Genomic DNA, 26,576 nt, shown 5'->3' with positions numbered 1-26,576 from the left:
CCAGGGATGGAGGTGAGGCTGACCGGCCTGTAGTTTCCCGGGTCATCCTTCCTGCCCTTTTTGAAGACTGGAGTGACATTGGCTATCCTCCAGTCCTCAGGCACCTCACCTGTTCTCCAGGACCTTTCAAAGATGATGGAGAGCGGCCCAGCAATGACTTCCCCCAGCTCCCTCAGCACCCGAGGGTGCATCCCATCAGGCCCCATGGATTTGTGTATATCCAGTTTATCTAACTGATCTCTAACGTGCTCCTCATCAACCAAGGGATAGTCTTGCTTTGCCCAGACTTTCTCTGTTACCTGCAAAGTCTGGGTCTCCCAAGGACTGGCCCGAACAGTGAAGACAGAAGCAAAGAAGGCATTTAGCAACTCCGCCTTCTCTGCATCATCTGTCACCACAGCACCGGTCTCGTTCAACAGTCAGCCCACATTTTCCTTGGTTTTCCTTTTGTCTCCTATATACTTAAAGAAACCCTTCCTGTTGGCCTTGACATCCCTCGCCAGGTTCAATTCCAAGGCTGCCTTGGCTTTCCTTGTTTCCTCCCTGCATACCCTGACAGCATTCTTGTATTCCTCCCAAGCAGTCAGCCCCTTCTTCCACCTATTGTAAACTCCCTTCTTCCACCTGAGCCTTTTCAGAAGGTCCCTGCTCAGCCATGCAGGTCTCCTTCTCCCCTTGCCTGATTTCTTTCTCTTTGGGATGCACTGATCCTGAGCTTGGAGGAAGTGACGCTTAAATAGCAGCCAGCTCTCTAGAGCCCCCTTACCCTCTAGAGCCCTCTCCCTAGGACAGGGCTTGTAATCATCACAAAAAATCCCTTATGTCTTTGGAAATGAAAGCTTAACAAGATTATAATAGAGCATGAATTCAACCGTAAGGCTTGGAAATCATTAGCCAATTTCTGAGTATTTGGCAGGCCTGTCAGAGGCAGGAAGTTCTTTACGAATTACTGAAGTGAGTCAGGGTAAGTACAGGAGAGAGATCTTATTCTGAGGGAAGACTTAAAACATGAGATCACTCCTTTCTAAATGCAAATGTCAGAGGCAGAGATCTTATTGTTGCTTAGATTCAATGGGAGATCACAGATTATTTTTCAGATGCATGATTTACAAAGGCATAAGAAGCCAGGCTTTATTACTTCGTCCACTGCTAGAAGTGCTTCATATGTGCAACTGATTTCCATGGTAATTCTTCATGTATAAGAACCTTTAAAAAAAAGGCAAAAGGAAGATGAGGTTATTTTTCTAGTTGATATTACAGAATTAATACATCCTAATTGAAAACCAAATAAAACTTGAAAAAGTAATATCTAATTGTCTTCCCTAACAAATTCAGTAATTTGGAAATGAGTGTTAACTCATTTGTCTACATCAATTGGGTCAGCAACTTCCTCTGTGAATGAAAAATTAGTTATTAATTTAATGTAGCCAATAAGAAAAAAACTAATAGGCCATACAACTGGCTGTTTTTCAGGATTATGTCCTGGGAATGTTATCCAAAAGCTACTAAACACTGCAGAAAAAAAAATATTTTGGCTTTGACAGATTTTTAGAACAAGTTGAAGGCCAACATTCTGCAAATATTTATGGCTTATCCACATTTGGAAATTCCCCAGAACTATTCCAAAGTAATGTTTTCACAGATACTTTGAAGTATGAACTCCACATGGGCACTTCGGGAGAACAGTGCTTCTCCCCCATTCCTCGTAATCCATTACTTCAGAATAGTACATGAATTACGTCTGGTAGATTGAAGTGGATCAGAAGTCCTGATCCTGATCACACGTGACTTGACATTAAAGATTATTTTAAAATTCTGACCAGCACTATGTCTTTTTGACAGAGTTTTAATTTTAGATTCAAATTTCTGGCAGAGATTCAAATTTTGTGTGGCTATTAGCCATCACAGACTAAGAAATTGTTCGTTTTTATTGTAATTGCATTGCTTGTTGGTTGTTAGGGTTTTTTTAAATTAGAGCAGCTCTGCATTCTAAACCTACATTTGAGTGCTCAAAATGTATTCTCTGTGTATGAAAACGTTGTACACTTTTTTCTTTTTAGCCAGTATTGGGAATTTGGTCCTTAGAATTTCTCTCTCTCGTGACAGTTCTCTCTCCCTGTACGACACTGGTGAAAGGACTGGCGCCGTCACACTAGTTTCACAGAGCTCTGCCGTCTCGTGGGCTGTGTAGTGTTTTCCCGTGACAGAGAACCTTTGATGCAGTCTCAGACTTGTCTGCCCTACTAAGGAGGGATAAACAACCCCATCTTCAATGAACACAGTAGCTCAGGGTGTTGTATCCCAGATCCGTTGCTAAAAATAGTGTTGTCAAAGAGGATTCAAATAACATTATTTTTATTTACAAAGCAGAAGGCACATTAGAAGGAATATAATATGTCATCACCAATTACTTGTGTCATTCCCAAGCCTGGCAATGTGCACACAAAACTTTGCTTTCAAAGTCTGACAGTGTACAGATAGGACAGATAGTGGACAGAAGCACTAGGGGATAGTATGAAGTCACGAATCCATGCTTTAGCCATCTGAATTCTTTAACGGAAGATACTGGGTTTTACAGAGGAAGAGATGGGTCAAAGGAAACAGCAGGTGAACAGAAGTGAGATTGTGTAGTGTGGGTGGGAGGGGGGAGGCTATTCAGAGGGAACAGGAAAAGTAAACAAATAGTAAGAAAGTGTCTTGAATAGATCAGAACAAAATCATCACTGAGACAGAAAAACGTCCACTGTTTCAATTGTAAAAAAAATTAAAAAACAGAATGTGACTGTAAAATTTGGTCTTGAAAGTGCTTATCCTGTACCCCTCTGCTGCTTCCTTGTGGCTGCCAGGAGTGCTTTCGCACTCCCTCGGGCTGGCAGGTCCCTGAGCTTACATGTTCTGTGATTCCTTTGTGCAGATCACCGAGTCAGAGAGGGGGAGCTTTCTGCTGAACTTTGCTACTGCTGAGGAAATTTATTCGAAAGGGTTTTTTCACCTGTTAATAAAATAATATTTGTAGTATTGTGTAGGTTTAAGACAGAGGAAAAAGAGTACAGAATTGCAAATGCTGCGAACTCAAGCTGAATGCAACGCTTTCATTTGCAGTTGAAATATAGGACATGTCTGTTTCCCTGTAAGTTAGTTACAGGCTAAACTATACCCTTGAAAGCGTACATCACAGGCTCCCAGCTTCCTGCAAACTTCCAAGGGACACTTGGGTTTTTGCTCAGTTCAAGCTTCTGCAGAGTTACGGAAATGATGTTTTGCACAACAATTCACCCCAGTGTAACTTCAAGTGAGATTTTAAGATTTAGGTAAAATCATGAAAGAAGCTACATATTTGGGGGGGGGGGAGGATTTGGTTGCTGGGGTGTTTTTTTAAATAAATCACATTGGTACACAAACAAATCATTGCAAGTTAGGTGCCAGTGTAGATTTACAGCCAGTTAGCTGTAATGTGGTAACTCCTCGAGGTTAATTCAGGAACCTGATTTCTCAGCTTTTCGATTTGCGTATGGCTTTCACAAGCCTCCTGCACAATGTGATCCTCTGTGTTAGCTGTTCTGCACCAGCGTTGCTGGTATGGAAGATGAATTTGCTGCCACGTGAGGCTGCAGTGTCTGAGACTGTGGTCCCTGCAGTCTGCCATGCACAAGTAGCCCTCTGAGATTCACTGCCTTCCGCACACCAGGAAAAGCTCTTGAAATGCCCATCTGTGCCTCGCAAGACAAACAAAAAACACCACGCACGGACAGAAGAAAGAACAACTCATCCTGTGATGAATCAACTCACGTTTTCCTAAAAGACAAGGAAAAAACCATTTCTGAGGGAAGATTTTACACAACCAGGCAGCAAGAACTGTGTCACAGGCTTCAAGTATGTACCAAGCCTGTATGTACCAAGCACACGGTGGCTGTAACGCACCTCTGACTCAGACACGCCGGCTGAAGCAGAAAGTCAGATCTGCAGCTGCAAGGGTGAAACAGTAAGGTTTGCCCTGCCATGTCTCAGGGTGGGTCATAGAGAGGACTAGATGGCAGCATATGGTTAATCTCCAGCTCTTCTGAATCAATTGGACACTCTCCCAGCCAGCTTTGGGATACCAATGCCTTTGATGGACATGGAATGGGGATGAGTGGTGATGCAGTTCTCCTTCCAGGCATGATAATACAGCTCATCCTGTGAACAATTCCCTGTACCTAGAGAGAGCTAGAAAAAGCTGGGTGCTCTTGACTGATCCTGCTCTGGGTGGGATTTCCAAGGTAATAGTTGTCTAGAACCTCTCTTTTGTTCCCCATAGAAGCAGCCATCTGTCACTGCCCTGACTCAGCCCAGGATTAACAGCAATTTTTTTTCTTTGCCAGTGTTGCCCCAAGGCTTTTAAGTTATGAACCTCTTTTTATTGACAGATGTAAACCTAAAAAGACTCCATAAGAATCAATGCAATTTCTTCATATAAATATGGGCCCTGCGCATAACAAAAGAGAGAGAGAAGTAGAAGAAAAGAAGAAAGGAAGGAAAGCAAGTGGGTCCAAACTCAGCACCTGGAACTTTGGCTCCACTCACTACAAAATTTAGGAACAGGTATAATTCTTCTCACTTTCCTCATAAGAAAAAGTGAAGCTCATTCGCTCACTTTCACTCTGTCACAGTTTAGCCCCAGCCCACAATGAGGACTGCGCAGCTGCTCGCTTACTTTCCTCCATTGAGATGGGGAAGAGAATTGGAAGAGTAAAAGTGAGAAAACTTGTGGGTTGAGATAAAAGACAGTTTAATAGGTGGAGCAAAGGCCACACACAAGCAAAGCAAAACAAGGAATTCATTCACGGCTTCCCATGGGCAGGCAGGTGTTGAGCCATGCCCAGGAAAGCAGGGCTCCATCACACATAATGGTTACTTGGGAAAACAAACACCATCACTCCGAATGACCCCCCCTTTCTTCTTCCCCTGGCTTTATATGCTGATAATGATGTAGTATGGTATGGAATATCCCTTTGGTCAGTTGCGGTCAGCTCTCCTGGCTGTGTCTCTTCCCAGCTTCTTGTGACTTCCCAGTCTTCCCACTGGCGGGGTGATATGAGGAACAGAAAAGGCCTTGAATATTGTAAACATCACTGAGGAACAACTAAAACCAATAGGTATTACTGACATTCCTTCCACAGCAATTACTAGACAGAAAATTAATTCTTTCCCAGCTGAAACCAGGACACTCTCACACACTCTCTCTCACGCTGTCCTTCTCTTTTCCTAGTGATCTCAGAGACATCTACCTTAAATCAGCCATCCATGCTCTATGTTTCTTTAAACTGTAGTTGGATAATCTTCCAGATTCTGGGGTCCCATTATCAGAGGAATTCCTGGGGATGTTGCCCTCACTTGACGAAACTGAGTCACTAAGTTAACCAAGGACTGACTAACGAACTGATTCTTAATGTGTAGTCACCGTTTGAACTAATTTTCCCAAATCAGTTTCATTTTTGCACTCTTGAGTGTACCTGTGGCTCTTAGTCACATGCAAAAGCCCTACATGTAACACGGCCCCATATTAACATATATACTGAAGGATATGGCTTAGTATATGGGTAGTACACAGCTTAGACTTCTAGGCAGTCAAAAACAAGTAGGTATGTGCCATGTGGATGCGAAGCAAGCTGTGATTACAGTATACATACACAGAAGCATAGACAAATAAGTGAAAGTATGAATTAAAACCCATTTCACTCCTTAGATTCCATGCTGATTTCTCTGAGCTTAGCTGTCAGTGATGTTAAACTTAAGCAATCTAAAGAAAAATAATTCACTGGGGTAATAGTTAAAGAATTTAAAAGTGGAGACAGCTGGGGAAGTGTAAATGCACTATCAAGCAGATTTCCGATTTCAGAACTTTTCATGATGTAATCATGAACATACTACATCTGTTCATCTGAGATAAATTCACATGAAAATCCTCTGAAATTAAAGAAAAAAATGCTTTTCCTTGCTATTCCATGAAAACAAACAGTATTTTCTGTCTAACGTAAAGATCTCTTTTTTATATACCCTGCTATATAGCAAAACATTAAATAAAACCTGACCTGATGCTACCTTTTTAGTTTAGTTTGCAAAAATTTACAGTAAATAAGACCATACCATGCCATGTATGAAAACAGAGCTTCCTATAAATCATTGCAAGGTGATTTGCAAGCACACTCAGTCACCAGCATGGTGCTGGGGCGGGAGCTGGGGCTCATACCGAAGCAGGGCTGATGCCCATGAATACCGTGGTGACCAGATGGACCAGTGCCCCACACCACCCTGGGCCACCATGGCCACTGACAGCGATGCTGTTGCCTCCTGGCATGGACAGTAGCAGGGGGGGATTGAGAAGCCATCATGTCCTCAAGTTAATTTTAATGTAGTCAGTTTTGATTGTGGTTTAAGACCAGATGCAATATTTCTAGCATATAGATTTTTGTTACTGATGTCCACAGAGAAGCTACAAATTTTCATGTTACCTGTGCAAGCTGAGTTTTAAGAGATCCGAAATACTGACTTTACAATTTTTTGCTATTCAGTTACATTTTAATATTTTCAGTCAAACAGCAATGTGCTTAATGCAGAGGAACTTGCAAAGAAACCTTAATCCTAATTTTTTCTCATCTGTTTTCTTAAAAGGGAACGGTGGCACATTATTGTTGCACAAAGCTGGGTTTTCTCTTCTGCTTTTCAATATATTTAAGTAATTACTCTTGGAGACAGAAGGAGAAGATGAAAATGAGCCAAACAGCAGATTCTCACTTAGCAATCAATATTTTCCTGGCTCACAAACAGGTTTTTTTCCTAGGTTTTTAGTTACATAAATAAAGCGCTATGCAGTGCAAAGTCATACAATAATAATAAAACGCCTTGGGATGATAACATCAGAGTTTTCCATTGTTCACCAGATATTACTCCAGGGGATAAAATCAATCTGAGATTTCCCGTCTTTTGTATGTTGAGAATTGCCTCTCTGTCTTTCCACAAACAGATTTCTTTTACCACATTTAAGAGACCAAACAAAGCAAAAAGACTAAATAAACTTTTCCACATCTTTTAAAGAAATTCAGTCTTTGAATCAACAGTGCAGTTATTCACTGCAAAAGGTATTTCAATGCATTAGAAACAACTAAATAGCCACCGAAAGGCTATCTCAAGCTTGCTGGCATTTAACAATAGTCAGGTAGATGAAATTGATCTATTACACCACAGGCTGATTGGATAGAAAGAAATTTTTAAAACTGGCTTTATTGTATGCAAAAAGGTGTGAGAAGTAATATTTCCAAACCAACATGTTGTTATTCAGGTCCTAATGAATAGAATTTGCAGTATTCCTAGAAAGTACTCTGTTTAGACTCTCCGTGACTGTAAATTATGATGACTGGCCAAAAAATTGAAGACCAGGAGAAAAGCAAAAGAGAAACACTACTCCAGAGATATTTCTTTACTAATGGCACAATCAAAAATTGTCTTGAAAAAGGTTTATCCAAGTTATGTGTTCCTTTCATTCTGTGTGTTTGAAGAGTTTCGGGAAAGATTAAACAATCCAAATAGCGTGTAAAATCTGTGTTACTCAGTTTAATAATTCTTTCAACCCCAGCGACCGCTGAATAAAATCAGCAATAAAAATAACCACTGGGTGTTTCTATTTATCTCAGGAGACATCTGTGGATGTCTAATTGCAGAACAGTTTCATAAGTAATTGAAGCCAACTTAAGCCTCACTTACTGACAAAAAGCAGTTCCACCCTCCCCAATTGCTCTCCACTTTGTGTTACTACTTTGTACCTCCATAAGTGTTTCTCAAGTGTACACATAATCACCTGGAGCAATGAACTAACACACCTGAAAATTAACCCTATTTTTAAGAAGTGGTCCAGCTTACCACTTGGCCAAAGCTGCACAAACAGGAGAAAGGGGCCATGGCTCCGGGCAGGAGATGCAACCAGCCCTTTCAAAGGAAGCCTGGGCTGTGAGTGACCTCAGCCATCTGCAAAACCACCCTGGAGTTGATGAAATGTTTCTTAGATGGCATGAACTGGACCTGCAGGGGCCATACACAGGATATTACCTTGGCACTATTTTGGTTTGGATGAGAAGCACGCTTGACCACTGCACTTTGGGTTCATTTGAAGGAATAGGTTTAGGTGTAACTGAACTAGAAAATGCTTTCCATGGGCACAGCTCCTGCACTCAAGCTGCTAATGGGAGTCCAGTCCACAAGCTGAAAAGGAGTGTGTTAGGTTGAGTCTGACAGTGCTGACTCCCAGACTGGAAAGCCATGACCACAGCATATAATCTCTTTTTCTTCCACGTCTTGTGTCCTGTACCAGCCATGGCAAGGTAAGGTCCAAACTTTCCAACCACTTCCAAGCAGCCTGCTTAAATTTTTACCTTTAGTAATTTCATTTAATTCAGAAAGGTATTTCACATTACAGCATAAATTACACAGCAAAAGCATGACATTGCCAAGTCAAAACAGAAGCTTTTTTAAAATGAAACATTCCAGCTGACTTCAGACCAAGTTTTTTTCTCCCCCCAAAATGCCAGTTGGTGGGAGATTTCAAAATTTCAACTTCTGTTCCAGTTTAAGGTGAAAATAATTAATGAGGTTATTTCTTGAGGAACAGAAATTACCTGTTAAATCTAGACCTACTATACTTAGAATCATAGAATCGTCTAGGTTGGGAGGGACCTTTAAGATCATCGAGTCGAACCATCAACCTAACACTGCCAAAAACCACCGCTAAACCATGTCTCTAAGCACTACGTCTACCCGTCATACCTCCAGAGATGGCGATTCCACCACTTCCCTGGGCAGCCTGTTCCAATGTTTGATAACCCTTTCAGTGAAGAAATTTTTCCTAATTCCAATGTAAACCATGGCAAAGAGGTGCAGTGCCTTCTCAGCTGAGACTGGCAAAGAGGTGCAGTGCCACTAATCTGAGTGTGGTCGGTGTGGTTACACCCTTCTTAAATAATTTAAAGGCTTTGTGATAGCTCGCTTCCCCTTTCCCTCCTGCTCATGCTGCCCCTGGGCCTATTTTCTCTCTAGTTCACTTTCCAAAAGCCCAGCCTGGTGGAGCGATCTGTCTTGATACCTCAGCTAGCCACTGACTCAGGCCTGTCGGTCCCTTTCCTGGGGAAGTTTCTTCAGGGGAAAATGTGGTGTAGGTACACAGAAGATTGAACGTTCAGTCAAGCATGCATTCTCACATGAAGAAAAAAACCAAACCAAACAAACAAAAAAATACCCCAAACAATTTACTCCTTACAAATAATTTCTACTTCAAATTGATCAGGAAAGCAGTGAGTGCTACTGGCCAGGCAATAATACATGAAAAAGCAAGAGAGAAGTCTAGGAAGCTAAGCCAGCAGACATGAGTTACTAGCTTGCAAAGAAACACTGGGGGAAAAAAACACACCGGTGTACAGAGTTGGACCTGGAAGGGCAATACTGCAAGGAAAAAGCACTGGACCCAAATCTCAGTTGTATGAAGAGGACAGAGCAATAGTGAAGGATGAGCAGGCAGGCAGGCCCTTGTGGCTGAGGTAGGAAGGTGGGTGAGTCTGTGGAAGCCACAGCTGCAAGGTAGGGTGGGAGCTGGAGGCGGATATGAGGAACTGAGGGAAATCAAAATACCAAAGGAAGGATTTAAAGTTATTTGGGTTTAAATAGATTATTTTCCTATATGTTGATAACAAAAAATAAATTTCAGGTAAAGAAATTTCCATGAAAGAAGCATGGAAGCTAACTAATTTCATAAATTAACAAAAAGATTTTGAACCTTCTCTTAAAATGCTAACAAAAATATCTGTGCTTATATGGCTTATCTTTTTAGCTGAATTCACAAGGGTTTTTCCTGGGGGAACTCTGTAGCTCCTCAATGTACAAGCAGAAGTTAGAGATTACACCATGATTTTATAAAACCAGCTTCATGGTAACACATGCTGTTACCAGGCAGCATGCGTCTACTTCAATTGACCTTACCCAGTTACTTAATTTTATGACTCACTCTAAGAAAGGTTAAAGGCATCAAGGTTTCGGAAAGCTATACCGAATAATATCACTGTCAGAGATTACTCTCTCATATAATAGTTTCATTAAAATCAGGTAAATAGATGAAGGGTCATCAGGTAAGGACACTTAGTGAAATTCAAATTCACATTTCAAGGCAACAGCCCTGCTGCCTGACATACGTGCGTGCTCTACTGTCTCCCTTTTGGGAATGGGAAATATTTGCCTCTTTTTGACTTGCATAAATGACAGGAAACTCATACGAGGAAATCCTGGACAATCTTAGCATTTTTAATTAGGACAAGGGAACAAGGAGGAAGGGCAGCTCGGTGTGCTCATTTTAGGGCAGTCAACAAACATCTGTTGTTGTGCTTCAACACGTATTTTCAATTGTAAACCCATGGCTGACGCGTGGGTGGGGACACGCTCTGTGCAGCAGTGTTTGTTATACTCATGCTCAGGTTACACTGGGGGAAATGTATCCCAGAGCCTCTGCTCGGGAACCATCGCCCTGTGTCTCATCCCTTTCGATTGTCCCCATCTCCTTAATGCAATTTTGGGCAGATTATCTGTGGGCACGGGTTATCTGAAGTATGCTATGCCTTGATTGAAGGGATGGTGAAGCCACATTAAGGGCCTAAGAGGGGAAACTATTTAGTGTTTTATCACGTTGCGATGTTCCAAGCTCTTCTCTCTCAAGGTTAGGCTCGTATCCCTTCAACGGAGACTGTGTTCTGTAAATATCAGTGCTTTGGTAGCCCTTGGTGTTGTCAGCAGAGCTAATAAAACCAGCTAGCAGGGTGAGCTCACCCTCTTCGAGCTACTGCCTGCTACAGCCTTCTCACACGGTATCTTTCTCTCTTTCCTTGGGCCTGCCTCAATGACCAGCCCGAAGACAGGTTCCCCATGGGGAGTTCTGGGTGAGGACGCCTGATCCCTGAGCCCCCACGGCTGCCTCAGCAGTGGGTGCCGGGGAGGCTCTGCACAGGCATTTGGAGCAGCCACAGCAGCCCAGTGCTCACAGAGGGGCCTGGGAGAGTTTTGGGGTGAGGAACTGGAGAAGGCTCAAGTCTCGACAGAGCAGCTCTGTCGTTGGGTGGAGGCTCTAGCAAGGGCAGGCGCTGCCAGACAGATTTATATGTACACAGGGAAGATGATGATATTATTTAACCTCTTTGGGGAATCAGTCTAAAAACTCATGAATGAGCATCACTATCACTCCAGAGTTAACAAGCCCCTTAGAGTTTGGTGATTCTCCAGAATACTTGAACGATGCTCAAAGCCCTCAAAAATAGACACTGAAATTTTATGTCTGAGTATCAAAAGCTGTCTGATGTGAATCAATAAATGCCCAATTTTGCCCTACTTGAACAGTGGTGTACTGCAGCTATTTCTTTCAAAACTGAGTAAAAAGTGCACAGCACTCAGATAAACAACAACTTGGCTGAAGGGTTTAATTCTACCTCCTGATTAAGAAAAAAAATTTTTAGGCGAGTCGCACTAAGCAGAGGTTCCTTCACTTTTTCGGCACTTAGAGCAGTGAATCTAATGCAATAAATATCCTCATTTTCAACTTCTACTGTTGTTATCCCCATCAGAAGTCATCTGCCTTCATTGCTAGCGGTGCTACCAGGGAAGCACATGCTGCTTCTCTACCCTGCTGCTAGGTTGTGTTCAGCCACTAGTTACTCTTCCAGAAGTACAGTACACTTTTGTTTTCCCCTAGATATATGAGATTGCACTCGACTTTTTTTAGGATTCACTTTCTTTGAGCGGATCCAATTTACCCTGGAATCCAGATCGCACTGTGCGATGTCTGTTGCCATCGTGATTTATTACTTCATCTGTGCTTTTGGCATCTGCAAATACAGTCGCTTGATGGTTTTATATTTGTTTCCAGATTATTCATAAAAATATTACCTAAGGTCAGGTATGTATGTTTTTGATGCTACTTTGTAAGATCTATCATACAGCATTTCTTATTTCCTGTGTATCTTATTCATATTATGTAATGTTAATTTATTTCAGTTTGAAGGCCATAAAAGACGAAGTTAAATACCCTGCAGAAGTATATTACATCAGTACAGTTACAAAACACAATTATATTTGTAAAGTTCATCAGACTACAGCCTGAGTTCAGCTTGCCAAGTCTTATTTCCAAAACCACGTAAGTGAGCATCAATATGCTTTTATTGACTGAACTTAATCTTTTACATTTTATAACTGATGAGTTCAACCATGTCATTTGAGTCCAGCATTGGAGGACTTCCATTGTATGCTCAAAAATTATTAATAATAATTAACAGCAAGATGGAAAGCTTATCCGCCAATTCTTCTAGGATTATTTGGTGAAAGTTCTCTCTGCCTTCCTTTTAGAATATTTATTCCTAATTAATGTTGTTTAATACTTACATTGTCATTGTGGGCTGGAAAATTATCCAATGCCCTAATCAGATAGAAATACATCCTTTTGCTCCTCCCCAAATACTGCAGATAACTGTTGAACATTTCTTTGCACCATTAGCACTCTCCTATCAATCTAGTACTGAGCCTTAGCTGTTGTTTTACCTTCTTTTGTTTATACTTTACATTTCCTTCTATTGTCACTAGTTTCACTAGGCTTGACTTTTCTTTGGCTTCATTTAGTTGTTTTTATTGACATATTTGCGATTGCTGTCTACTTCTAACTATTGTCTTTCCTTCCTTTTCCAGAAAGAGGTTTTAATAAAATTGTGCATTTAAATATTTAAAATATTGTGAAACACTTACCATGTAATGAAGTCTTCTGGTACACACCCTAATTTTCATTAATATTGTTAAGTTTCTCCTCTAATATGTTCTCAGATTTTCTTATTTTTTAACTAATTTTTTTTTTTCTAGGAAACTAATCGAGCAGATGGAGACAATTTATCTGTATGTGTGTATCTAAGTAAATACATACACATCTGTAAATGCCTACTCAGCCACAAAGACGTGCGCATGTAACAGATCTTGGCTGAGCCTGTGCTCTGTCTGTCCTTATTTGACGTAATTGGTTGTGAGCACTGATCTTCACGCCACCACAAGCTTCCAGCCTTGTGCTCATTCTAGCCCTTCCCACCATGCTCAGGTCTGTCTGTATGCCACCTACTTGGGACTGGAAAATTATCGCCAGTAATTCCTAAAATTTCTAATGCAGTTTTACCCCTGTCTTCATGAGACTTCCATTCCCCATATGTCAATGATGACAATGCCGTTTTTATTTTCACATATTATTGACAGGCACTTAAGGGCTTATTTGATTTTTTTAATGCTTTTTTAAAAAGCATTTTATTTTTATATTTCATGATTTAATGTTTTCGATACATTATTCATACTTACATTGTCAGATTCTAAATCAGTGTGTGATTTACCAGAATCTTTGCACTTAATTATCTTACAGTGGTTAATGACATTTTATCACATTATATTATTAATGCAATGATATGCAAAGAAATAAAATTTGGGTGTAACTGAGCTCTAAATCTTAACCGAGTGACACCAAATGTAAAACAGCAATAGGCAAAATTAGAGTTCAGCCAGTGGCTTGGTATTACTATTTTCCTCGCAATTTATTTGATACTAAAGAAAACCAGTAACTGAGGGAGGAAGTTCGTTGACTTGATTCTGACTGACAAGATTTCACATATGCTGGAACATGCTTTGTTGCAGTTTCTATAACAATGTGTACTGCTGTCCTGATTTTTGTGGTTAGAGATATAACTCTTCTTAGATCTGCTTTTATTATTCATCAGCGGGGTAGCATACGAGTAAATAGTAAGCACAGGAAATATTGCTGTCCTGCTGTCATTACATATTTGATTTGGCAAGTTAATAACATGACTGTAAAAGCTGTTTATATGAGATAATCATCACTGAAGAGTTTGGGCCCAGAAAATGGCGATATCTTCCTCCAAAACCACATCTGTGATGGAAATTTCCAAGAAAATCACTTTGACAGGAGATTACTAGTTTTACTGCAGCCCAGATGCAAACTGAAAGATACCAAACTTGCTGATGCTTTCATCTTGGAGCTGCCAAATCTACTGCATTTCCCTTTTTATTTCTTACTCAAAAGTGGGTCATACTTGACTTTGCTTCTGTAAAAATATTAAGTTACAGAAAATACGTTGGATACTGGAAAATATATACATATATTGAGACATGCCCAGATATTAGTTTTTCTGATTCTATATTCAAATGTCCTCAATATTAAAGAAAAAAGTAATAATCTGCCATAATAAAAAATACAGTGCCCAAAAGATATTGAAACCTGTCCCAACTATACCTAATAGAGCAGATGCAACTTCTAGCCAAGTGAGAAAAAGAGAGACAGATCCCAATTCACTTATGTGCATTACTAAATGTATCATAATGTTTCCAGTAGTTATAGAAATAAGTGGGAATACTACCTTTGCTCTTCAGGTGTTCACATACTTGGGGACACCTAGAAGGAATCTGCTTTTATTTTTATTCATCACAGGGAAAAATAACCCAACAGTTGCTTTGGTAGGTTGCTTTGACAGCTGCATTAAGGCCACCATGTGATATTTGTACATGTTCAACTCCTTCCAGGATTCTCCCTTGGTTTCGGTAGTCATTTCCACTGTGGGCAGCGAAGCTCCTTGCATGGGGATGCATGACATGAGAGACCATGTCAAGAAAAATCACAGCTTTGTTTCCACAGCTCAGCAGTCCTTGGGCACCTTAACTTCTATTAAAATTAAACTGCGTTTGTGCTCATTGCCAACACAAGGACATGCCTCGTGTCTTCTGTTCCATTGCTCCATGTTGTTATTTGCCACAGACATCCCCATCACAGCTATCATCAGAGTACTGGGTGAAAAAGTAAGGGGCTGAAAACAGGTAGAACACAGAATCAAGGTCCTTTATCACCTTTACAAATAGAGAGAGCAAAAAGAAATTTCTCCCAAATAGCTATTGTAACTGTGTATCATTTTAGCCATCACGCCTTTCCCTATTTTCTTTGACAGTGGGAGCTGACGATCCATGGTGCCGGCACAATGCCTGTGGGCCATTGCTGTCCACAGCTGAGAAAAAATTAAAAAAAAAGAAAGAGAGAAAGAGAGAAAGAGAGAAAGGGAAAAAAGAGAGAAGAAAGAAAGAAAGAAAGAAAGAAAGAAAGAAAGAAAGAAAAAGAAAAAGGATAAAAGGCTTCTTAGCATGTTTCTGAGCCCATTTGTAGTTTCCAGGACAACTTGTTGGCCTTAGAAACTGTAGGCAACTTGCAGAATTCCTTCTCAACAGAAATCCAGCAAAATAACTGCGTCTTTTCTGCTATTCACCTGGCGAGGTTTGATTTTATTATTTATTCCAGGTCACAGATCATGGAAAATGATGTGCTCCTGAGCTGAGACATACATATGTATGTACATCCAAAAATTGCAACTGTTTACCGCACCCTCAGTATACTCAAGAACTAATATATTAGCTTTTGTTGGATTTGAGAAGTGTTATGCAGCCTCTGACTAGGGCCTTGAGGCAAATATTTGGAGGCTAAATGAAAGGGGTGGGAAAGTAGGGCTTTAGCAATGTTCAGGGTCAGTATCCTGAGATGCTGAGGTTTTATTTCATCTACCTGAACTGTTTCAGGTTCTTTTTATTTGTTTTACCTGTTTAGGTACAGACTGAGCAAATAAAGTACAGTGATAAATTGGATTAAGGGTGGAGGGACTTTTGCTATTGAACCTGACATTCTTGCAAATTGTTTTTATAATCAATAGAATAAATCACTGACTAATAGCGACGGACTATTTGTGCATAATGCATTGGCGTAGTTGCTCTTCGCCAATCTTTATATCCTTTATATTACCCTTTTTTTTCTGGCTACTGGCAGTTTTAGCGGGGAGGCGGACAAACTGGCAAAGGGTAATCTGATTTTATATTTTGTGACATTAAAAGGGGAAAGCTCTCAGACAGCACGTGTGAACCTTGTACAGGGTTATTTATAGAAGACTCTTCTGTTCCTCAGGGAAACAAAGAAACCTTTACAACCCTGTCTAAAGTACGGGAACAATCTAAGTTAAAGCCTGCCTGAGGGCAAGCCCTGTGTAACAATTCAGAGTTTATCCTTGGACAGGGAGCGTGTTGGGTCTTGGCTGTACTCTGTGTAATCATTTATACTTCTGTGAAGTAACTGCAAAATACCACCTTCTGTCTGACTTAGGCTTTGATTGTGTTTTATGTGGCTCCGTGGAGCTATATATGAAGAAAACTTCCAAAGAAGAGATTGCATCTGCAATCCTCTCATAGATCGATCACAGGCTGTTAAGTATGTTAGAAATGCTGTTGCAGAGTGCTCTGGCAAGCTTGGCAAGTTGTTTTACAGTGGCTTAAGAAGGTTTTACCTCAGCTTCCAACTCCACTCCTCTGCTGGAATTGCTGTCTACACAGCAGAGCTGGTGGGGGCAATGTGGATTCGTGACTTAGCAGCTCTAGTGCAAAGGTTACCATTTTAGCAACTGCAAAAGTGGGTGGATTTGCACTAAAGTGCCAATCTGACTATGAGAGATAAGCACATGATACCTTCTGCTGGGCTGGAGGGTTGGGAGTGCAGACAGAAGGAAAGGTGGGTAACCTTTAGTTTATGGTTGGACTCGACGATCTTAAAGGTGTTTTCCAACCTAAATGATTCTATGATCCAACAGGAGGGTGCGAGTGGCAACATCCTAAATTGGCACAGCGTGACCACCAGTACTAGCTGGTTTGAGTGACCCGCTCATCAGGACAACGATAATTTATGGTTTTAGGTACATTTCTTCTGGAAGCTACTGCATTTAAATCTCCAAGCAGAACTGGCAAAAAGGAAGATGTTCCTGCTCCTTACCTGTTTTGGTGCAAAGTCAAGCAGTTAATTCAAGTGAAATTTTGCATTCATAGCTGCAGACCAAAGTTTGTTCCTGCTGCTTCTGCTGCAGGGCTGTGGCACCTCACAGAGGGGCACAAGTGCAAATTTATCATAGAGGTGCCAGGACTTTTGCCACCTCCTCGCCCTTATGTGCCTGCTGTCTGCACGCTCTCCCAGGCCCAGTGATGCGCTCACTGCAGGTTGCAGTCTGGGGCAGCATGTCCTTCAAAGCCAGAGGGGCTGGGAGTCAGCATGCATCCTTTCTTTTTGTCCTTCCTTGTGGCCCCAGGCTGTCACTCTACTCTAGACCCTTCAGATGCCTATCTCGAGGTGATGGGGAGCAATAATCTAATGCAAAGAACAGCAGTCTCCTGTCCCATTAGCACTGGGGCTTTGCAGTGTTGCTCAGATAGGAAGGGCAGTTTTAAATCTCTACAGGCAGATTCAGCAAAGCTTATCTGTCATATCCATAATTGACAAAAAGCTTTCAAAAGCAGCTGCAGTAACCACTAATCCAATCTGGTTTTATTCCTAAAACCAGAGAAGTGAAGTCACTAAGACCCTCCCAGAGGTAGGTATGCCTTTACCCCATCTAAACCCTGTGATGGTGAGGTCAGCAGACCACACACCCCGCACAACAGCCGATTGCTGCCTAAAACCTCAGAATGTAATTCTCCTGACTTCATCATGTATTGGAGAAATTCCCTTATCTTAACAACCTGTATTCTTGTCCCTCATAGGAGCAACATGGAGTATTCTTCTGTTTATGAGCTTAGGAAGACTTACAGTAAGCAACACTAGAAAGAAGAAATAATCTTTGCTGTGATGGCAAGTTGTGAAATCACGGTTGGCAGGCTTTGCCTGGCCTGCAGAGGATAGGTTCCTCACTTTTGCTCTGAAATGAGTCCTCACGGTCACATAGGTTTCACTGCTACCAGGATGCGCAGCTCGCCTTTTTTCAGTGCTCTACTTAACGCAAGTAGTGCTGCAGGAACAATACCCACAATCTTCTTAACAATATATATCCTGAGAAGGACAAATATCCAGCAATGTTACACCGGGGATCTCACGTTGTGCAAAATTTTATTTCTTTTTTTATATACCCTGCATTATTTGAAGCATGTTTTGGTGGGATTATCACATTTGGTTTTGTTTCTTTCTATGTGTAGATTCTGCCATTCCTGTATTTCTGCAAGTTTAAAGAATAATGCATCGATGTGCCCTTAAAGCTGTGCTTATCTTCCTTCTGAAAGAATTCCAGCTACTGATATTGCCAAGAAAATGGAGAGCACATACTGAAATTGCACAGAAACTGAAACACAGGTTTGCAACTTTGAACACTAATTACTAAATAATTCCAGAACTGTATCAATGCACAAGAACTAACACCATTAAGATACCTTTTTAAGGCCATGTCTAAACACAGAAACTTGACCAGTGTGATAACAGAAGAATAATTTTTTGTGATTTATCACATTCCATATCTAAAAGACCTCTAAAACACTCCACCAGTGCCATTGCAAATATTAACCTCAAGCCTAAACCTATGTGAGCTGAATCTTCTTGGCTTTGTTGGCTTTGGCCAGAGAAAGGACATATCACTTTTTTTCCAATACTAGGATTCCCTAATTATAAAAATCCTGGCCACAACTGCATCTGTGAAAATACATGACTTTTTTTAAAAAAAAACAAACAACAAACCAACTCTCCCTCCCACCTTGGGTAAAGCTACCTAAACTGAGACTTTTTCCTTAAATGAAAATAAAGCCTTTGAAACACCACTTACTCACGTGCAAATTAAGTTTTAAATGCTACTGTTAACTGGAACACGTTAATCATGTTTCATTGAAACAAGGTGCAGAGGAAAAGGTTAACAGGACTTTGGGGTGGAGGACAGAGAATATATCAATAGGAAAAACATTTAACCAAGATTTAATTCATACATGTTTTCTTGAAAATGAGTGTAAAACCAAGTATTTTCTCCCATGTTTGTAAATATTTAATTCTGTGCCTCTTTCTGTATAATGAACACTCTTCAGTCCTCTTCCCCCCTCATATCTTTATACCTGTGTCGGTTTCTGAAAGGAGATAGTACAGCTAAGATCTGACTCACGCTTATTTTTTTCTCTGACCAGATCCTCATCTGGCTTTCATAATTTCCCTTGTCTTGTTAACTGCAAAACAATACCCTTCAGTCTTTCTTGTCTGTCAGCAGCAGTGTGAAAACACCATAAACTGTAAACCAGCAAGTAACCGTGTCAACTCCTGTAAGACTGCTATTTACGGGGTTGTGGGGAGTTACAGAGAACATAAGAACAGCAAAAAAGTTTATTTGCTGTTAACACTATTGGTTCTTTACCTTTTTTTTTTTCATGGATTTTCTATCTGGGAAAGATTTGCTTAAAACTAATAATGAAATGCATGAACACCTTGATATTGACAGGTGCTAAACATTGAATCCAATTTCAATATTTTTTAAAATCATTTTTTGCAGAAGGAACCCAAATGTAGCAGGTATGCTAAGAAGCGCTGAGCAACGTATGGCTTAGAATGGCTTCAGTACTTCGCAGAGTCTGAGCACTGCTTTTTTGCTGTTCAGTGGCAGAGCACAATAAGTCATCTAAGTATGGATATCTGCAGGGGTTTATAATCTTTCTTGCGGCTGTAGAAAGTGTTGTCTGTATTTTTTTGCATACAGCCATCAGTGAGGCCACTAAGAAATGTTGAAAAAGACAGTGTGTTTAAAGCATTATAGCGTCAAGACACCGTTGTATGTTGTTTCTGATATTTGGCACACTACCCTCAGCAGATGCTCCTGTAGTGCTTCAGTCACACCAGTGCATGGATTGCTGTGTTGGTATAAACCTAACTTCATCGGCAGTTTCCACTCAGAGAGTGGAAATTGCAATTAAGTGACTGCAGCCTGAGTATTTTCATTCTGCTGCATCTGCAGTCAGGATGATCGTTTGTAGTGGAGCCATGGCACAGACATCTGGGACAGGGTTATACTGCATTTCTTCACCAAGATTCACCAGAACTGGTCATCAATGTTTAAAGGTAAAGAATATAGAACAACCTATAAGTAAATTAATGTCTCTGCACTGTTTCTGTGCAGATATTTTAATATCTCAACACGGTGACTTCATATAATTTCATATTCTTTCTGGTCATAGAAAATACCTCATGATTGTTCTTCACCAGGCTTGTTATTTGGAGGTTCTGAGTTAAAGGAAATAGGACAGCCGGTAGCAAGAGCAATATAAAATCCAAATGTTATCCTTAATGAATCTATAAAAAAGTTTTGGCGATGACTTCACTGAGGTCAGAATCAGGCCCTCATTTTGGAATATTTTTGTTTTTAACAGAGTTGATCTAGATTTTCACCATTAACAATGGAGCAAGGTGTGAACGAGGAGGGTGTCCCCCCCCTAAAACTAGAAATGCTTCCCTTTTGCCTCCCGAATTTCATTCTAAAATATTAAGAGCCAAATCACTGCAAACCAATAATTATCTCAATCAGCTTGACTTTACTCTTATAAGCTGAATGTTTTTATTATAAAATGTATTAGAGCAATACTGAACCAGTAACAAAATGCTTGAGGAACTGAGCCAGTAGTCGATGGAGATGTGTATTCTCCCCTAGGTATAGCCACAGTGTTGTGGTCAGGCTTTGAACTAGAAAATATTCAGTGATGTATTAGTGGGAATGTGTCATGGTATAAAACACAACAAGCTGCTGCTTGTTATTGCTTAGGTGAAATGAGTGAAATGAGAGCTCATTTAATAACTTGTGAAAAATATATAGAAAAATATGGACCTGTACAGGAGCTTGGAGATGTTGCATAAGGTAGACTTCAGTGTTGATGACTTTGTAAAAGCACTTTCAAGTTTGTTATCCTAACATAGTAAAGTCAAACTGGTAGAAGAATTCTCTGGGTTTTTCTTTTTATTGGAACTCATTTCTGTTTCATAGAATTCAGCATGAATCCTTTACTAATATTTTTAAATCATAATACTCAAATAGTACTTAAAATGGACACTAATTATTTTTTTGTCTATGACTACAAAACAATACATTTTACTTGCAGTTAGTATGATTTTGATAGACTTTAGGTCCACGTGTCCTGTTTTGTAGAAACAATTGTATTTTGAGAAGTCAGCAGTTTTTGCTGTTTCTCTTGGGGGAGAATTATGTTTAAATTGTGTTTACTTTCAAATAAAGCTCCTTGAAAATGTTGATTATTTCCAGAATGAATAAGACTAATAATAATCTAAATGTAATTGGCTCTCTTCTAATAATTTGTTCTTCAGAAATAGTTTTTGAATTAAGACAGACAGCTTTTCTTATTTATGCACTTGTAGTATATATAGAATATATATATATTTACAGAATACACGTGCGTTGTTTGTCAAAAGTTCAAATTCATTGTCTCTTTCATTCTCTTTGAGGGCAGGACCTGTTAGAGCAATCAATTAGGCATGTAGCAATTCTAGAATAAGTGAGGTCTTGAGGTTCAATGGGCTTTAGTTTCATCCATTAACAATTAGGACCGATTTTGATATCATTACTAAAACGCTTTTTTGATTTATGTAATTTAAAGTCCCTATACTCTTTGTTATTTGAATTCCTAAATGACACACTATTCAGGCTGCTTGCTTAGAAGACCTATCTCCTTACCAGTTACTGTTCTTCTGATGGTTAGTAAAACTTGAACTTTCATCCACACGCACACACGCACTTAAGCACTGCACTAACCCTACAACAGTGTCTCCACCATGCAAAAAGACCATACTCTGTGCTGACAACTAAGCAGGAATCCTCTGCGAGAAAGTGTCGATACTTAATGAGGGCTCCTGAGAATTGGTAGTTTGGTCACGCATATGCTCCGAGTGTATCACAGCAATTAAATGAGGCTTTTATCAAATGTCCATGGTTGTAGTGTTCAGTATTTTCATCTGTTCTTCTCTAAGGTCACAGTTATGTTAAAAGTGCTTTTCTGGATCAATAACCTGACATGCCGGCACAGTTCTGTGCAGTGTTCACAGCATGCATTAGCAAGGCTGACCTTTTGCCAGGCTAGCATACATCCCCCCCAGGTATATGTCATACACCTGTGCTGCATTTTAGCTATGGTAAAAGAAGGTTCTAATGATATCTGGCCAAAGAAATATCAATACTTCTTTTACTGCTTGCAGTACTAAAAAATGTGTCTGTTATATCTGCATCCATTAACAATATACTACCTCTTATTCCCAGATATTCCTGTCCTTATTGCCAGCGCGGAGTAGATGAGGATGAGCTATTGGGCCACTGTCTCACCACAGATGGGAAAGGAGAGCAGTGGTAATGTACATAAGTATACATTTTACTGAATTCATGTGTTAAACTGATTAATTCTAGCAAGCATTACTTATAGGAGATAGTAAACAAAGAGAAAATATATTAATTGGTTTTGACAGTGGAGGAAAAATGCACCTATATTCATTCCCTCTCCCCATTTCTCACAGACAAGCGTGAATGCACATAGTATTTAAAATACTAGTACTCCTATCAGTGTAAGCGCTGGCAGGAGCACTGAAAACAGTGTAGGAAGTCTTATGATGGATACAACAGTTACTTACAGCCAAGACAAGTAGCATTATTAGGTTCAGTGACTTGCCTGCTTTTAAATCCCCCATGTGCTATTTCTACTGCCCTAACTCAGATTTATGTGCAGCATTTGCTGTGTATTCTCATCTGGGGTTTGAGGTTACAATTTGAGAACTGCTTCTGTGGCCTTATATAGGAGTCTGTCATAGTGGGGTTTTTAATTATTTTTTTTTTAAGTTAAGATAACTTCACATAAATGGCTTCATTCTGAAGGTCCACGGAGGCTGTGAGGTCTCACTGTGACCCTGTTTGTAGGATGGAGGTCCATAGGGTGTCGATTCGGATTTTGACAAGCGTAATTTATTTCCCTGATTGTTATTTGCTGAGGCATTTTAGACTCCGATTCTCACATCTCGCAGAAGAGGTGTTCTAGACGGGTTACAGACTGAAGGACTTGTAGACAAATCAACCAACGCTCCCGTTTTCTGCAGCGGGTCGGATGGGGGAAACCCACTCCATTCGCTTTTACATCGCAGGTTAGTTTTTTCACCACTTTAACCATGATCATATTAGTAAGTTATCGTGGAGCCACAGCTCCGAGTAAATTAAAGGAAGCATTCACTCAGAGTGTATACTGTGCTTATGTGAGTTAATGCTTTAATGTATAACATTTTGCCAAATTTTGTATTTTTCAGATGAGACTCTATTTACTTTGGTCAACTGAAAAAATTGTCAATAATTTTTATCACACCTATCAGTCCATAAGCTCTTATTTTTTCACTCAGGGCAAATTCATAAATGGCTGTATTGTGTAGTTGCAGGACAGAATTAATCCTTAAAACCTAGAAAATTATTAAATCCTTTGCTCAATTCAGAGTTGCATATATAAGCTGATCCTGAGAGACTCATGAGTAATATGCATTATACAGCTTCCTTTGCACACTTATTTGAAACCTAATGTAAAAAACAATATTCAAAACTATGTTTGCCTACAAATAATGTAAAAATTATAAGCAGGGAAATGAAAATGTCATCTTTTAAGTCACAGTCATGGGCCTGTGCAAACCTCATGAAGTTCAGCAAGGCCAAGTGCAAGGTCCTGCACGCGGGTTGGGGCAATCCCAAGAACAAATACGGAGTGGGTGGAGAATGGATTGAGAGCATCCCTGATGAGAAGGACTTGGGGGTGTTGGTGGATGAGAAGCCCAACATGAGCTGGCAATGTGTGCTCGCAGCCCAGAAAGCCAACCGTATCCTGGGCTGCATCAAAAGAAGCGTGGCCAGCAGGTCAAGGGAGGTGATTCTCCCCCTCTACTCCGCTCTCATGAGACCCCACCTGGAGTACTGCGTCCAGCTCTGGGGCCCCCAACATAAGAAGGACATGGACCTGTTGGAGTGGGTCCACAGGAGGGCCATGGAGATGCTGAGAGGGCTGGAGCACCTCTTCTATGAAGACAGGCTGAGAGAGTTGTGGTTGTTCAGCCTGGAGAAAAAAAGGCTCTGGAGAGACCTTATTGTGGCCTTCCAGTACCTAAAGGGGGACTACAGGAAAGATGGGGAGGGACTTTTTGCAAGGGCATGTAGTGATAGGACGAAGGGGAATGGCTTCAAACTGGAAGAGGGTAGATTTAGATTACAGATTAGGAAGAAATTTTTCACTCTCAGGGTGGTGAGGCACTGGAACAGGTTGCCCAGGGAAGTTGTGAAGGCCCCATCCCTGGAGGTGTTCAAGGCCAGGCTGGATGGGGCTTTGAGCAACCTGGTCTAGTGGGAGGCGTCCCTGCCTATGGCAGGCGGGTTGGAACTCGATGATCTTTGAGGTCCCTTCCAACCCAAACCATTTTATGATTCTATACTGGCTTCATAACTGTTATAGTTGGTTTATAAATGGTAGACACCACATCGTTAATACAAAGCAAAGGGCGGGAACATGCTGAGACATGCACTTTGTTGTTTGCTACTGACACGCTGACTTTTCCCTTTAATTATGAAATACCTTAGGAGTAACTGTTTCAGGACTTCAGGAGTACCTGAAAAAATGATTTGGCACAGCTATTTCAACCTTTTTATTTCAAACTTAGAATAAACCCATCAGACATTTAGTTCAAAGAAAGGCATGGGATTTTTTGGCATGTTGTATCGTAATGTTCATTACCATAACATGTCATAAAGCTGGTTTTAGTCTACACATACTATATTCACACATGGTGTATTCCATGATAATCATCTTTTTAGCATACACACAGTGTTCTCATGATACTGCTTGAAGAAATAAATGTTGCAGTAACAGCAACTTTTATATTACAGAGAACCCACAGGAAGTAATTCAGCTTTTCTTTGATGAAGTGTTCTAGGCACTACTGTTGTAAGCACACAGATGAATTAATTTGTTATTGATGACTGGAGAAATCTGTATGTTTCTTGTAGCACTTTATAACAAATATAGATAAACAAATAAATTATTTTTTATTAGTTTATTATTTGAATGATAAACATGGATACATGAATTGTTTGGCTGACAAATTTTATATTGGATAAAACAAATGCTTTTGTGTAACAGTTCTCTTGTAGCTAGTTCGAGGGAATATATTAACAATCAGATCTATATAATTTGACAGTCCTTGGGATGTCTACAGACACAAATTACGCATCAGAGATCAGCATAATTGACAGCTGGTCTGACAGTGCATTGTGCCTAGCAGCATTTGTCTTGCTCAGAGAATGTCATTTGGCCATAACAGACCCACTTATTTCACATTTCTGGTTTTTTAAGCACTGATAATATTTCTTCTGCAAGACCTCCAACATGATAATTGGATACTTCCTTCCATTTATTTATAATGTTGTCCAATTTGTTGTTTAACACCTGGGAGAGATCCAAGCTATTTCAGCAGAAATTTTATAAGGCATCTTCAACTCAGACATGCACTCCATTACGAAGATCACATAGTCAGTAATGGTATTTGCAAACTACTGGACTTGACTTCTTTATGTGCATCTTCTTCCACACCTTTTACAATCAAGAAATCATGAAACGAACCGAGCAGGTAACTGCACCATGAAGTCATGAAGCGTGGCAGCTGTGTACAGAAATAGCATAGTCTGGTACTCAGAGTTGCCTCTGTCCTCAGTTCTGTTGCTGTCTAACGGTGGGACAAGGGAAAAGAATGCCATTACCTCATTTCTTAAGAGGTGTTATGCACCTAACTCGTGTTTATAATTGATCTGGAGATCCTCAAATGAAAACCTATGTACTTTAAATGAAAGTTGTTTCAACAACCCATTTTTATTCTGTAAGCACCTAAGATGACACAGTTGCACTTCCGAAAGGTGCTGCAGCTGTTTGCTGAGTGGGCTGTAAAATAGAAAATGCAGCACAAGCATTAACAAGCAGAATTTCCCAAGAATATCAGTGCTTTCCTATATTTATGTTTGATACTCATCCAGACAAAATCCAAAAGAAAGATATACAACTTTTTTTTTAATGGGCAAAAGCACTAGAGAAAATGATGTCCAAAAGGAGGGCGGGGTGAAGAAGCATCTTAATAATTTGAACCTATAATTCATGCAAATGGCAGAAACAGGCCTATGTATGACAGCATTTTAATGATAGCTCACACATATACAGCTTCATAAAGTATAGCTAAGACTTAAGTATCTATTTCTATATATAGTAATATAACATGCATCACCAAATTGGACTCTTTAATAAATAGCATTAGCATGGTTGGGTTTTGCATAATCACTGAATTAATCTGTTTCTGCATTTGATATTCTCTTTTATTTCAAGTTGTATAATAATTTCTCTTGCTTTATGTTGCAGTGTTTACCACTACGAAGTAAACTTTAAATATGGATGTAAACCCACTGAAACCAGTATTTTGTTAACTGGTAACCCAAGCAGTCAAAATTAAATCTATTAACACTTTAATTACTATCTTGATAGTCAATAAAATATCCTTTTTTTTTTTCTTTCAGGACATAAACAGCATTGGAGAAGTCCTTGTTGAAAGAGTTCTGGATGGGTCGTTCTTAGAATATGTGCACGTGAATCATCCAAACAATGCATAA

The 26,576-nt window shown here is 40.1% G+C and overlaps 1 protein-coding gene across 1 annotated transcript; it reads left to right on the top strand.

The window, feature by feature from the left end:
* Positions 1–8,346: 8,346 nt before the first annotated feature.
* Positions 8,347–26,576, top strand: RNF125 (ring finger protein 125, E3 ubiquitin protein ligase). Its single transcript, XM_009885980.1, is given in 9 exon segments — positions 8,347–8,354; positions 18,085–18,242; positions 20,670–20,752; positions 21,370–21,374; positions 22,173–22,228; positions 22,231–22,259; positions 22,902–23,041; positions 25,349–25,454; positions 26,484–26,576. Coding segments are annotated over 9 exon segments (678 nt in total).

This window comes from Charadrius vociferus, unplaced genomic scaffold (assembly GCF_000708025.1).
Source record: "Charadrius vociferus isolate BGI_N301 unplaced genomic scaffold, ASM70802v2 scaffold75, whole genome shotgun sequence".
NCBI classification, from domain to species: Eukaryota; Metazoa; Chordata; class Aves; order Charadriiformes; family Charadriidae; genus Charadrius; species Charadrius vociferus.
Note: the sequence above shows the minus strand (reverse complement) of the source record. Positions and strands in the feature narration are given on the sequence as shown.